The sequence below is a fragment of the Aulonocara sp. 'chitande type north' Nkhata Bay genome, linkage group LG4, assembly GCF_057382095.1.
Source record: "Aulonocara sp. 'chitande type north' Nkhata Bay isolate Kocher_YH1m ecotype deep benthic linkage group LG4, A_spYH_male_GT1.1, whole genome shotgun sequence".
In the NCBI taxonomy this organism is placed as follows: domain Eukaryota; kingdom Metazoa; phylum Chordata; class Actinopteri; order Cichliformes; family Cichlidae; genus Aulonocara; species Aulonocara sp. 'chitande type north' Nkhata Bay.
In genome coordinates, this window is record NC_141347.1 from 8,711,275 (window position 1) to 8,726,773 (window position 15,499).

Below are 15,499 nucleotides of genomic sequence, written 5' to 3' on the forward strand. Positions count from 1 at the left end.
CGCACTGCACAGGAGAGTCTTAACAGTCCAGAACGCACTCTGACACGCAGAGGTCCACACAAAAGGTCTCAACACACTAGTGAGGCTAGTGAGAGGTGCGACCACGTCCGCGAAGTTTTGACAGAAACCCCGGTAGTAGCCCACCATGCCGAGGAAACGGCGAAGCTCACGCCTAGTCTGAGGGGCGGGAAAATCCAGTATGGCCTGGATTTTGGCCGAGATAGGGCGCACTTGCCCCTGACCCACCTGCTTTCCTAAGTACGTCACCATGGCTTTACCAAAATCACACTTGGCGAGGTTGAGGGTGAGGGATTCCCTTTCCAAGCGATGGAACACATCAGTGAGTGTCTCCGTATGCTCTGACCAGGTGTCTGAATAGACGACAATGTCATCCAAATACACTTCACACTTGCAGACGCCGCCCAGCACGATATTCATGAGCCGTTGAAATGTGGCAGGAGCGTTGCGCAACCCGAAAGGCATGACAGTGTACTGGAGAAAATGGTCAGGAGTAACAAAAGCAGAGATTTCGGCCGCACGTGATGTTAGGGGAACTTGCCAATAGCCCTTTAACAAGTCCAGCTTGGTAACGAAGGTCGCAGAACCGACCCTATCAACACAATCCTCCATTCTGGGCAGAGGATAGGAGTCAGGCTTGGTCACACTGTTCACCTTCCGAAAATCTGTACAAAACCGTGGGGTCTTATCCGCTTTAGGCACTAGGAGACATGGGGAACTCCACGCACTAGAGCTAGGGACAGCAAGACAATTCTCCAACAGATAAGAGACTTCTGTCTGGAAAAGAGCACGCATAGTGGGATTCACCCGGTAGGCATGCTGTTTGATTGGAGGATGGTCCCCCACATCGATATCATGCTCCAACACGGTGGTACAGGATGGAGTGTCCGAGAAAAGATTAGGATGATTTTCAATCAACCGACACACGTCATTTCGGACATCATCGTCTACCCCAGTTAAATGTGACCTTAAATCACGTAGGATTTCAGAATTCCTAAGTCGTGCGCAGCCCACAGCACAACCGAAAACCAAATCGTCACCTACTGGGTCATACCGAGTTTCGGAAACCGGCACCCCCATAGTCGCAACTGTTGACACACCACCAGCAAAGTAGGGCTTCATCATATTAATATGACACACACGGCACTTTTTCCTTCGCTCTGGGGTGTCGATGACATAATCCGTGTCACTCAATTTCGCCTGCACTGTATACGGACCACTGAACTTGGCCTGGAGGGAAGATCCAGGGACCGGTAAAAGTGTTAAAACTTTATCACCAACCTCAAATTTTCGCTGCACAGCCTTCACATCAAACTTCCTCTTCATCCTACCTTGTGTTGCACTGAGAGCATCCCGTGCAATTGCGCACGCTTTATGCAAACGCTCTCTGAAAGAGCTCACATAGTCTAACACAGGGGCCACGCACTGTGTGACCGAACACCAGCTCAGCAGGGCTAAATCCTAACGACTCCTGCACACTTTCTCTCACTGCTAAAAGAAGCAGCGGCAACCCCTCATCCCACTCCTTTTGAGACTCAAGGCAAAATTTCCGCATCATCGATTTCAATGTCTGATGAAACCGCTCGAGCGCACCTTGCGACTCCGGATGATAGGCACTAGATTTCCGATGTTTAATGCCAAGTGACTGCAAAACCTGAGCAAAAATCCTAGACATGAAATTAGAGCCTTGGTCAGTTTGAACAGCTTTTGGTAAACCAAAAATAGAGAAAAAGTTCACCAATGCCTTAACAACTGGTTTAACCTTAAGGGTGCGCAACGGAATTGCCTCGGGAAAACGGGTAGCAACACACATCAGAGTCAAGAGGTACTGGTGACCCGATTTTGTTTTAGGGAGCGGACCAACGCAGTCGATGAGGATGTGTTCAAAAGGTTCCCCTAAAACTGGAATAGGGTGTAATGGAGCGGGTGGAATGACTTGGTTAGGCTTACCACTAATCTGACAGGTGTGACAAGAACGACAATACTGAGCAACGTCATTCTTCAATCCTGGCCAAAAGAAATGACGCAGAATGCGGTGATAGGTTTTCCTAATACCTAAATGTCCAGAAAAACTGTCATGGGCAAGACTAAGAACTTTGGGTCGGTACTGTTGAGGCACCAGAACCTGTTTAAACACATTCCAACCCAAATCACCAGCTGTAGGCGGATACCAAGTACGCATCAACACGTCATCCTCGACACTATAAACACGAGGGTACTGGTCGCTAGAGTTGGCAGCGGAAAAACAACTCACAAGAGTCGGGTCACTCTGCTGTGCCGAAACCAACTCCTTTTTGTTGATTTCCAAAGACAGTTGAGGTGTCACTGATGGGCTAATAGGCAGCATCGCCTCAGAGTCGCCCGTCAGTGGAACACGGGTTTCAGATTCAGACTCCGGCCCACCACCAGCACAGAGAAAAGAATCAGATAAATCCACGTCACCGTACTTGCGCCTATGCGCACGAGTTACCGCGCAAGCAGGAAAAACAGAGGAGGAACGCTCCTCAGCGACAGGGTTAGATAATGAAATATCAGGCACCGGTATCTCAACCACTCTCGGGGTAGAAAACACTTTTCCGTTAGCCAAATCATTCCCCAGAATCATCGCAACTCCGGGCACTGGCAACTGGTCGCGCACGCCAACCGGTACCGAACCCGAAACGAGCGGCGATTGAAGAAACACATTGTGCAGTGGCACACGCAGTACATCCATTTTTACACCCCAGACAAGAGCATCCGAACCACAAAAAGAGTCATCAGAAAAAGGTAGAATACCCTTCAAAATAAGAGTCTGCGCGGCCCCAGTGTCACGCAGAATCATGATCGGCACCCGATCCTCCTCTTTTTCATTCAACGAAACAAACCCCTCCGACACAAAAGGGCAGTAGCTCTCATCAAAGCCTTCACTTCCCACTCCATTGCTAGGTGAAGTGGAAGCTGACATAGAACGAACGAAACCCACACTTTTCGGCTTCCTCACCGTGTTGGCCTGCTCCCTGTGCTGTAGTGATGGGCAAGCAGCAACGAGGTGCCCGATTTCATGACAATAAAAACATTTGCGATCTGACATAGGAATAGCAGCAGAACGTGTCTGGCGCTTAGGGGAAACCCTATAACTTCTGACAGGACGAGGTGAGGAAGTGTACTCACGGCGCTCTGTCGAAAGTGCAGCACGATGAGTTAACACAAACTCGTCGGCAAGGACCGCGGCTTTAGACAGTAACCCCACCTTCTGCTCATTAAGATACACGACAATGTTTTCAGGGAGACATGTATTGAACTCTTCCAGCAGGATTTTTTGTAAAAAATCACTTTTTTGCCCCACTGTATGTGTGTCTGTGTGTTACACCGGAGCTCTTTAAAGGGGGAAGCTTGACAACCAAGCTAGCTACCATTAGCTGACAACTTAGCACTGATGTTCTTTCACTCAAATGATGTTACTTCTGGTTCCAAACATACAGCAGCAACAGCTCTGAGAAATCAAATAATAAATGATGAAATCCATCTTTTACACTCTTAATGATCAGCATGAATGGTAGATATAGACTACAAATAAAACTTGCATATGACTCAAATGCGCAAGTTGAGTTTGATATATTTTTGCAATGTGCACTTATCAGAAAACTGTGCCAACATTGAAAACAGGAACTGCTGAGATTGATAAGAATTTGGAAGCTCTTCTCAATTCCAATCCCTACGCTTGTTCTCAACCAAAGCCAGACTGATAGTTCTGACAAAAGCAGAAAACAACTTGACCACTTTTATTCTGATGCAACACAGAGGCATCAGGGAAAACAATACTAGCTAGCTAGATTTTAAAAAGAGAGATGAAGACCCAGCTGAAACTGATTCTATGATGATGACAGGTAGCATGAGTGCCTGAGAAGTTGGACTAAGACTCAATTCGCTATCAGGCCGTTGGTGCTGAACATCTCTTGCCCTTGTTGTGTTTTGACCAAGTTAACATCACTGATGTGACTGTACTGACCATTCATAATCAATGATTATTATGGGATTTACACAAAATGTGGTACTTTTGTGCATGTCCTAAACATATGTCAGTGTGCACATAACTTTCCATTGTTAATATATTATTATATAGTATTATATCATATAGTGTTCCTAGGAAGACAAGCAGCTGGGCCCAGTACATTGTGAGATTAGTGGTGACAGCCAGGGGCTTGAAGTATAGTGGAAGTATAGTGTGTGCGGCTGAGCTGTAAAGCTGCAGCACGAGTGTGTGAACAGCAACCGTTAATAAAGCAAGTATGCTGAAAAGCACTGAACCGTGGACTGTGGTCTGCTGCGTGATTACTACACAGCTACGTCCATAACGTAAAGTAAACCTCTGAGCTACAGCAGCAGCACAAGTTCAGCCACAAGCAAAACTGGTGATTCGCTTCTCTACACCGCTGACTTTAACACTTCACGCTTGCAACCGTGACTATGTGATTACTGTTTTGTTCACCACAGACGTCTGCATGACAGAAGACTCAATGCAACCAGGTGGAGAGATGGACTCCAGGACACTATCAGTTACTGTCAAGATCGAATTCACACAATTTTCTTTTACACTGTTTTCTGCTTTTGTCAGAACTATCAGTCTGGCTTTGGTTGAGAACAAGCGTAGGGATTGGAATTGAGAAGAGCTTCCAAATTCTTATCAATCTCAGCAGTTCCTGTTTTCAATGTTGGCACAGTTTTCTGATAAGTGCACATTGCAAAAATATATCAAACTCAACTTGCGCATTTGAGTCATATGCAAGTTTTATTTGTAGTCTATATCTACCATTCATGCTGATCATTAAGAGTGTAAAAGATGGATGTCATCATTTATTATTTGATTTCTCAGAGCTGTTGCTGCTGTATGTTTGGAACCAGAAGTAACATCATTTGAGTGAAAGAACATCAGTGCTAAGTTGTCAGCTAATGGTAGCTAGCTTGGTTGTCAAGCTTCCCCCTTTAAAGAGCTCCGGTGTAACACACAGACACACATACAGTGGGGCAAAAAAGTATTTAGTCAGCCACCGATTGTGCAAGTTCCCCCACTTAAAATGATGACAGATGTCAGTAATTTGCACCAGAGGTACACTTCAACTGTGAGAGACAGAATGTGAAAAAAAAATCCATGAATTCACATGGTAGGATTTGTAAAGAATTTATTCGTAAATTAGGGTGGAAAATAAGTATTTGGTCACCTCAAACAAGGAAAATCTCTGGCTCCCACAGACCTGTAACGTCTTCTGTAAGAAGCTTTTCTGTCCCCCACTCGTTACCTGTATGAATGGCACCTGTTTGAACTCATCATCTGTATAAAAGACACCTGTCTACAGCCTCAAACAGTCAGACTCCAAACTCCGCCATGGCCAAGACCAAAGAGCTTTCGAAGGACACCAGGAAAAGTATTGTAGACCTGCACCAGACTGGGAAGAGTGAATCTACAATAGGCAAGCAGCTTGGTGTGAAAAAAATCAACTGTGGGAGCAATCATCAGAAAATGGAAGACATACAAGACCACTGATAATCTCCCTCGATCTGGGGCTCCACGCAAGATCTCATCCCGTGGGGTCAAAATGATCATGAGAACGGTGAGCAAAGATCCCAGAACCACACGGGGGCACCTGGTGCATGACCTGCAGAGAGCTGGGACCAAAGTAACAAAGGTCACCATCAGTAACACACTACAACGGCAGGGAATCAAATCCCGCAGTGCCAGACGTGTTCCGCTGCTGAAGCCAGTGCATGTCCAGGCCCGTCTGAAGTTTGCCAGAGAGCACATGGATGATACAGCAGAGGATTGGGAGAATGTCATGTGGTCAGATGAAACCAAAGTAGAACTTTTTGGTATAAACTCAACTCGTCGTGTTTGGAGGAAGAAGAATACTGAGTTGCATCCCAAGAACACCATACCTACTGTGAAGCATGGGGATGGAAACATCATGCTATGGGGCTGTTTTTCTGCCAAGGGGACAGGACGACTGATCCGTGTTAAGGACAGAATGAATGGGGCCATGTATCGTGAGATTTTGAGCCAAAACCTCCTTCCATCAGTGAGAACTTTGAAGATGAAACGAGGCTGGGTCTTCCAACATGACAATGATCCAAAACACACCGCCCGGGCAACAAAGGAGTGGCTTTGTAAGAAGCATTTGAAAGTCCTGGAGTGGCCTAGCCAGTCTCCAGACCTCAACCCCATAGAAAATCTGTGGCGGGAGTTGAAAGTCCGTGTTGCTCGGCGACAGCCCCAAAACATCACTGCTCTCGAGAAGATCTGCATGGAGGAATGGGCCAAAATACCAGCTACTGTGTGTGCAAACCTGGTAAAGACCTATAGTAAACGTTTGACCTCTGTTATTGCCAACAAAGGTTATGTTACAAAGTATTGAGTTGTATTTTTGTTATTGACCAAATACTTATTTTCCACCCTGATTTACGAATAAATTCTTTACAAATCCTACCATGTGGATTCATGGATTTTTTTCACACCAAGCTGCTTGCCTATTGTAGATTCACTCTTCCCAGTCTGGTGCAGTTCTACAATACTTTTCCTGGTGTCCTTCGAAAGCTCTTTGGTCTTGGCCATGGCAGAGTTTGGAGTCTGACTGTTTGAGGCTGTAGACAGGTGTCTTTTATACAGATGATGAGTTCAAACAGGTGCCATTCATACAGGTAACGAGTGGGGGACAGAAAAGCTTCTTACAGAAGACGTTACAGGTCTGTGGGAGCCAGAGATTTTCCTTGTTTGAGGTGACCAAATACTTATTTTCCACCCTAATTTACGAATAAATTCTTTACAAATCCTACCATGTGAATTCATGGATTTTTTTTTCACACTCTGTCTCTCACAGTTGAAGTGTACCTCTGGTGCAAATTACTGACCTCTGTCATCATTTTAAGTGGGGGAACTTGCACAATCGGTGGCTGACTAAATACTTTTTTGCCCCACTGTAAGTGCTGCGTTTGACACTGTGGATCACTGTATTTTATTGGATAGGGTTGAACATTTTATTGGAGTTACAGGAAATATTTTATCATGGCTGAGATCTTACCTGTCTGGGAGGTCTCAGACTGTTAGTTTTAAAAATGATCTCTCCGAGACCTGGGCAATGAGGCATGGGGTCCCTCAGGGCTCTGTACTTGGACCATTGCTGTTTTCTATGTATCTGCTGCCTCTTGGTGTTCTTTTACGTTCTTTTAATGTAACCTTTCATTGTTACGCTAACGACCTGCAGCTTTATGTTCCTCTAACCTTTGGAAATTGTGCTGAGGTGTCTAAACTAGAATCTTATCTATCTGCAATTAGGGGCTGGTTATCGGATAATTTCTTGCTCCTAAACACTGATAAGACAGAGTACTTGTCAAAAAACTTCAGTACTTGTCCCAAAATTTCATCTTGAAAATTGATGACATAAATTGCAGGGACAAGGTAAAAAACTTGGGCGTGTGGTTCGACATGGTGCTCTCCTTCAAGTCTCATGTTAAAGAGATAACAAAGACTGCCTTGTATCATTTGAGGAACATAGCCAAATTCAAAATCAACTTTTGCCAACGACATTGCAGAGGTTCTTGTCCATGCATTTGTGTCTTCACGTATTGATTATTGTAATGCTCTTCTTTCTGGGCTACCAAAGAAAAGCTTTAGAGGTCTACAGATGGTGCAAAATGCAGCTGCTCGCATTTTAACAAGAACTGGGAAATTTGAGCACATTACCCCTCTACTGAGATCTCTTCGTTGGCTACCTTGTTAGGTTCGAGCAGATTTTAAGATCCTGCTGCTCACCTACAAGGCCAGTGGATTGGCATCGTCATACCTCTCTGACCTTTTACACCTTTATGTTCCATGCCGTGCTCTACGATCTTAGGACTCTGGCCTTCTAAAGGTTCCCAGAGCCAGAAAAAAGACAATTGGAGAACGTGCGTTTTCTTTTCGTGTACCATATTTGTGGAACAACCTCCCTCAAGATGTTAGGCAGGCATGCTCTGTGGGGATTTTTAAAATTAAGTTGAAGACACATTTGTTCAACCTATCCTACATGTCTTAATTCTAGGCTTTCTAGTTTTTAAATTCTTATTGTTTTTAACTTGTATTGTGTTTTTTACTTGTATTGCTATGTATTGCTTTTATTTATTTATCCTTTTAGTTTCAAATAGCTGTACAGCACTTTGTTTATTATTGTTGATAGTTTTGTAGCCCAGGGATTGAAGGCTACAATGGGCCTACAGTTGGATTGTAGACCCATTCTAGGTCCTGACATCCAAGTATATGTAGCTCAGGAAGTCCAGTGGCGTATGAATGTGTGGGAATGTTAGATAATATGCAAATGTGTACAGAAAAAAGTGCTTGTGTGAATGAGACAAGTTGTATAAATTGTTTTGACTTCTCAGAGTAGAAAAGACCTATATAATAACTACTTCATTTACCATATGACTGCTCTTTGGTCTTGCCCATAGTGGTGGAGAGGCTGGAATTGGAAATTGATTCTGTAGACAGGTGTGCTTTAATCACATAACAAGTTGAGATCAGGACTATCTACAATTGATTGAGCCAATCTGTGGGAGCCAAAATTCTAGCTGTATTGTAGGGGATCAAATATTTCACTCAGTGACATGCAAATTAACTTCTAACTTTTATATAATAGTTTTTTGGGGTTTTTTTTTTTTTTTGGGGGGGGGGGGGGATATTTTGGTTTATCTTCTGACTCTCTCCAATAAGACTGCATTAAAAATTAGACACTAATTAGAATTTGGATGTGAGCTAACTTACAAATTCAATAGATCAAATAAACTGTGACAGTTAAGAATGTTGTAAATAAACACTTTCCAACCAACTGATAGTTTAATTGTTGATTTTGATTGTTAATAACTTTTTTGCATCACAAATCTTCATTTATAGTTATAAGAATGCATCAGCGTCTATAGCAGAAATGTAACAGTATACATTTTTTAGTTTTAGTATGACATTTCCCTTTTTGTTTGGTTTTATTGGAGCAGATTATGTGGTCTGACTGAGCACTCTAAGCACTTTAGACAGCATAGCTCATTCACCCATTCACACCCACTGATGCAAGCATTTTTTTTCTACTTTTTTCTACATAAATTGTTGTTTAATGTTGTAGTGATTGAAATGATGAAAAGACATTTTTGTTCAATGACTCTTGCAATTCTAAGAGTTACTCTATTTACTGATACTTACCCTTTTTATGTAAAGCAGAAAAAGGCAGCAATTTGGAAATAGAGCTTAATTGACATTAGGTTTCGCGTTACCTCACACACAGTTACAAAAATATCCTCAGGTTAATCTCAGTTGTATTATGACGGTACAGCAAAGTGTTTAAATTCCTGCCAGTGTGTGTGTCCTAGCTTGTGTGAGGACTGCCAGTGGTTTGGAGGGTGAAGTGATTACGTAGCAGACGGTTGGCTTCAGACAGGGAGAGGTGGTGGTTTTCGGGTAGAAAGACAGTTTTTAATCCTTCAGACCTGAACAGCTCACTCAACAGTCTTACCGTCACTATAAGCTTTTTCTTTTTTCCTCCTTACTTTATGTACTGCTTTTTCTTTGCATAGTAACATAGTAACATGATAATACAGATGTGTCGCACTGATGTTAAAGTTTATTCTAAGAGGGAACCCACTGATTGTAGCCATCCTGTTGAAATAATGTTGTTTGTAAAAAAAAAAAAGAAGAAAAAAAAGAAAATGTGATTCACAGAATGTTTATTTGAATAGAAATAAATTTTCACATATTTTAAACTTAACTAACTGTCTCTGTTTAGTGCAACTTTCTTGTAGTTGTCCACTATATTTCAACATTGTAATACAGTTCACAGGTATAGTAACTGTTGACTTTGCAGATTACATTTTTAGAAAACTACCTAAAAACAAACAGAATATATTATTCTGCATCTAAAATGATGAGCATGACCAGCTGTTAACTTTACTTTAAAATTTTGGAGTGCACCACTTTTACTAGTACTAGTACTACCTTAAGATAATGTTATTTCATATGTATTATACATTGTGGGAAGAAATATTGAGAAATATATAAGCCAGATTCACTCTTCTTACAGCTCAGCTGTAATACAGCTATTACAGCTTATTCACTAGCCACTCATTAACTATGCATGCTGTAGAGGATGTAATGCACATTGGTTTTATCAGAGCTTTTTCATCTGAAAATATCTGCGTACTGCAGACATAAATAGACAAAAAGCAGCTTCAAACTGAGCAGAACTGCAGAGTCCTGTGATCATCTTTAGTGTTTTTATCATTGTTTTGAGTAATTCTCTGTAAGTAAATCTTCGTATTGAATCTAGAAATTATATACACTGTTACCTTCAAAACGTGAAGCTTTTCCATAATTGGGATTCTGGATAAGCTTCTGTATGGGTTGTATTTCCAGACACAAAACTTAATTGTTATTCTGTATAATTCTGTATGTCAGTAATGATAAAAAAAATGTCTGCTATTGTGAGTAAAAACAGTAGATAGACAGATTCAATGAGGCAAAAAAAAAGCCCCCCCCCCCAAAGAACCCCAAGTTCAGGCCTCTGAATGTTCTGGCTGATGAAACCTGTCCAATGAAGCGATAAATATTGCAGTATAATACGCTAGGAGGGCAATGGAGGCTTCTATTTAGGGATAGTTCATTTTAAAAATTAGAATGATGGCATTATTGAGTACATCCTGATTGTGTTTGTGTGAGGAAGAGTCAGGAGGAATGTGTGACTGTGACACAAAGTACTTGGAATGAGCACTTTTGGTAAAAATGTATGTTTATGAGAAAAATGAGAGGAGAGTGAAAAAATAATACATTTGCATGTGGATTAGCGCAACAGTGAAAACCAACAAGAGAAAACAAGACTGTTAAAGAACCCCAAAGTGACTCTCAGTTTGGGAATGTTGTGTGTGGTGACCACTGTAAGGTGTCTGACCCCTGAAACAATGGCCTACAGTTCTTCTCAAGGCCTGCTAACACTCTACTGTATGTCCTCATCCTGGCTGCTGGCCACAGAGTGTCAGTGTGTGTGTGTTTGGTACAGTTGCAAGACAATGACAGCTTGTTTGCCGCGAGTGTGGATGGAGGGATAAACAGAAATAAAGGACAGGGAGAAAGAAGAGTTTGTAATAGGGTCATGCTGTCTAAGTGTTGGGCTGCAGTGTGTATTTGTGGGATTTAGAAAGTTGTAAGGGGTAATTTCTTAACTGAACATATTGATTTAAGTTATGTCAGGATGAAGTGCATTTCATATTCTTATTTCCTTCCTTGATGCATCTTATTCCAGAAACGGTTTGTCAGTCAAATTGTGCCTCTGTGTCATGGATTAGTTTGCATCATATTTGCTTTTTATGCTGTACTGTATATTACCGCTCTACTTTTCTCCACATTGGAGCTTGCTGAACAGGTGCTTCAATTAAGCATTTAATTAAGCATTAAGATTCCTTCCAAATTAATACGATTCCCAGTAGGGCTGTTCGATATAACGATATATATTGGATGCAATATAAAAACATCTATCGTTTCAGTTTACGCTATTGTTTGTTTAGTGGTGTCGCAAAATAAACTGTTTATGGCAATATTTTTTCATCGTTTTGATGGTCACTGTAGTGGCTGTATTAATTTCTTAAAGTTCTCTCTTTCTCTTATATTTAATATAACCACACTACAGACGGACAAGCGCCTGTTTTTATGCGTTGCCGTTAGCAACAACGACAGTAAAACCATCGCGTGTCCGCTTGTTTATTTTCCACATAACCCTTTCACAATAAAGCTCAAGATCCTGTTGAGACTTTTCAAAATAAACTGAATCACGTGAAAGAGTATGCAGAGTATTTACGGATGAGAAGCAAAAAAGAGTCGCCAGGTGCTAAAAAATAAACCTTAGACTCAAACGTTAGAACAGCCTTTTTCCCGCAGCACGCCGTATAATAAATACCCACAAAGAAAACGGTGGCCGTTACAACTTATGTCTAAAAATGTATCGCTTCATGCATCGGTTAAAACACTCGACTCCAGGTACATGACGCCCAGCTGGAAACACTTAACGCAAGTCGAGCTGCCCGAGATTCACAGCATTTACAGAAAATGTTAAATCTTTGTGATTTATATCGTTAAGGGGACGATATATGTCTTATATTGGGATATGAGATTTTGGTCATATTGCACAGCCCTAATTCCCAGTTCCAGATGCACTGAAACATCCCCACAGCATAATACTCCCACTACCATGTTTCACTGTGGGGACGGTGATCTTTCTTCTTTCTTCGCACATAAGCAACATATCTGTGCTTATAGTTTCATCTCATCATCAGTAATTCTTTTTTTTTTTCAACTCTGAACTGATTGCTTTTGTTTTTGGCACGATGCTTTCTCAAGTAACAGTTCAGGCCCTTTGTGAAGCTTTTATATTGTGTGTAAAGATACTCCTCAGTTTTGACTAGATTTTTCAAGCTTTGAGCATTTGAAAGGTGCTTAAAAAGAAGTAAATGGTTCAATAAAAAGGTCTGTTTTCAAGTTGCTTATTAATATTTACCCAGGTCATTTTTTCTGAAATATGCCTGCTACTTTCTGTAGATAAGTAATTTAAGTTTTCTAAAAAAGAAGTCATATGTTGAAAATCCCTTGCTCTGTTTAAAAAAAAACTTGGGAGATTTTTTCCCAAAAACTGCCTGATAAAGTTTATAAGTGTAGTGAGCAATATGGGCGCCTGACTAAAGGTGAAGAAAAATATCATTAAGCAAAAATTTATGTAAGTAATTTTGTCCCTTTTCTCTCCAGTAACGGGACTATGGACCTGAGCCTGCGAGATGCTCTGGGTGGGGGTGGCGGTGGCGTCCAAGGTGGGGCCCCTGGTGATGCCCTCCTGAAGAGAGACTTTGTGGCTTCACTGGAGAAAGAGAGCTACGATGACAAAGTTGGGGAGACGGTCTCCAAGAGTGACTACCGACCCTTACTGGATGGAAAGGACACCAAGAGCGGTAAGTTGCTACAAGCATTTAAACATAGACATAGTGATTTTCTTCATGTGATCTTCTGGCTGAATGGGTTGGTTGGTAACCCATTAGATATTTAGATATTTTGGCATCACTAGAGTTCAATTTAAGTTGCCTGCCTCACACTGGCGTCCAGTTCAAACTGAAAAACACAACCTGTATTTACCAGTTGGTTCTGTAGAATGAGCCATCAGTTGATGTGTGCTAGCACTGAGATCAGCTGGGATTGCAACTAAGCTTGACTTCATGGCCTGCTTGAAATAACATTAGGCTTGCAGTGCTTTTAAAATGAGTTACATCTTATCAATCTGATGGTAAGTGAAAGCTTAATAATGAAGCTGTGCCATCTGTGTATGGCTGTTATTGTAGTGCGCCATATCTTAAAGTTATTTTAAAGTCTACCACATATCTATATGATAATATATGTAATTTAATAGCAACAGAAAGGCAACATTATGGTACAGGACTCGGTGATTGGATTGGAGACTGTATGCTGCTTAGTTTTTTTGTCACGTTAGAAACCTGATCACTTGAAGAACCTCTGGCACTCAGCTTGGATCCAACACTTACTATAATTCAGTTTGACACCATCCGTTTTTTAGACAGTCCGTCTCTGGGTCAAAGTTCATTTTCAGACTTTACCTCTTAAAGAAACACAGAAGAAATAATTAGTTATAGAAATAGAAGAAATAATTTCCCAGGCTGCGTTGTATCCTTTGTGACTGCTAACATATTATTAACTTGACACCTTTTGAAGATGATCGGTGAAAGAGTCACGTCAGATTTGTCCAAAGCTGTAGGAAAACATTAGTTAGTGTGGAGGCGGCTGGATCTCAGGGAAGTAATGTAGCACAGATAAAGTTCTGTTAACTGTTCATAATATCAGACAAAATGTGCTGAAAAAGTAAAGCAACTTGAAGCTGACTTGGCCTCAAAATGATAATTTGTCACGCAAGCCTGTGATTCAAATGAAAATACCACCAAAGCAAGGTTTGACATGACCATGTTAATCTTCCATAGATGTTGAGTTGATCAAAACTGTGTTATGAAAATGGTGGAGTACAACTGTCCTGTTAGTTTGGTAATGTTTCCTGGCTTGCGGTACTATAATATGGAGAACTGAAGACATATCACTAGATGTTAAGAACGACTGGTGGATAGGGGAGGAGATTTCGATTGCTTTTTGTCAGCACAACGTGTCTGATACGCTTGGTTACTGACTTTTAATAAATAAATAAATCTGAGATGCTTGTAAAAACGTGTATACAGCAACTGTTGCCTGAATATTTTTCTGTGATTCATTCCCTACATCATGGTAAATAAATATGGTAGCAGTAGATATTATATAGTGGTTTTAAAGTATACAAACATTGTCTATGAGGGCGCAGTGGAGAGATAAGTTTTGAGACTGCTTGCCTTCCTTCCATAATTGAACCATAGAGAAATGAAAGAAGGAAATGTTAGGGCATCAAGGTTAAGAGCAAAGCTTTTCATAGAATTGGAGTTTATAGCTATTTGGTTAATGCTACCATGGGGCCAAGCTAAAGAGGTACTTGGAAACCAAACATCCATTAAGAGAGAAACTTAGCCTTCTTTAGACAAATGATTGGTATGAACCAGATCCAGCCAGATGGTTGGATAGTAGGAAGTAGCCATTTGCAAATAAATAAACAAAAAGAAATAAAGAATTAAGAATTTAATGCTGGGCCCCCAAATGGGCAATCAGAAATATGACCAAAACCAAAAAAAAGAAGAAGAAACAAGACAAAACAAACAAGAATTAACAATGTCACATAATATTGCACAGATATGAATTTAAAAAATACCACCGTATGTCCTTATTTTACATAATCACTTATTTCAGTTATATTTAGTTAGCATTTGTTTCACAGATTAATTGTCTATAGATTTAGGGAATAATGAATCTAGTAACGAACCTTGTCCCCTATTCAGAATTGCATGCTGGCTGAAAAAAGAATAACAATAATATTTCACTAAATAATTCATTGTTAGTTATCTTTTGCATGATAATGAAGATACAGGGAGTGCAGAATTATTAGGCAAGTTGTATTTTTGAGGAATAATTTTATTATTGAACAACAACCATGTTCTCAATGAACCCAAAAAACTCATTAATATCAAAGCTGAATGTTTTTGGAAGTAGTTTTTAGTTTGTTTTTAGTTTTAGCTATTTTAGGGGGATATCTGTGTGTGCAGGTGACTATTACTGTGCATAATTATTAGGCAACTTAACAAAAAACAAATATATACCCATTTCAATGATTTATTTTTACCAGTGAAACCAATATAACATCTCCACATTCACAAATATACATTTCTGACATTCAAAAACAAAACAAAAACAAATCAGCGACCAATATAGCCACCTTTCTTTGCAAGGACACTCAAAAGCCTGCCATCCATGGATTCTGTCAGTGTTTTGATCTGTTCACCATCAACATTGCGTGCAGCAGCAACCACAGCCTCCCAG

General features: G+C 40.9%; 1 protein-coding gene across 5 annotated transcripts in view; it reads left to right on the forward strand.

The window, feature by feature from the left end:
* LOC147331912 (uncharacterized) overlaps positions 1-15,499 on the forward strand; it is a 133,338-nt gene that overhangs the window by 14,770 nt on the left and 103,069 nt on the right. For all 5 annotated transcript variants that reach the window (XM_086288245.1, XM_086288247.1, XM_086288248.1 and 2 more), the window contains exon 2: positions 12,794-12,993. In XM_086288245.1, the coding sequence (XP_086144371.1) occupies positions 12,804-12,993 (190 nt within the window). In that variant the 5' untranslated portion in view covers positions 12,794-12,803. The remainder of the gene's footprint in view (positions 1-12,793; positions 12,994-15,499) is intronic.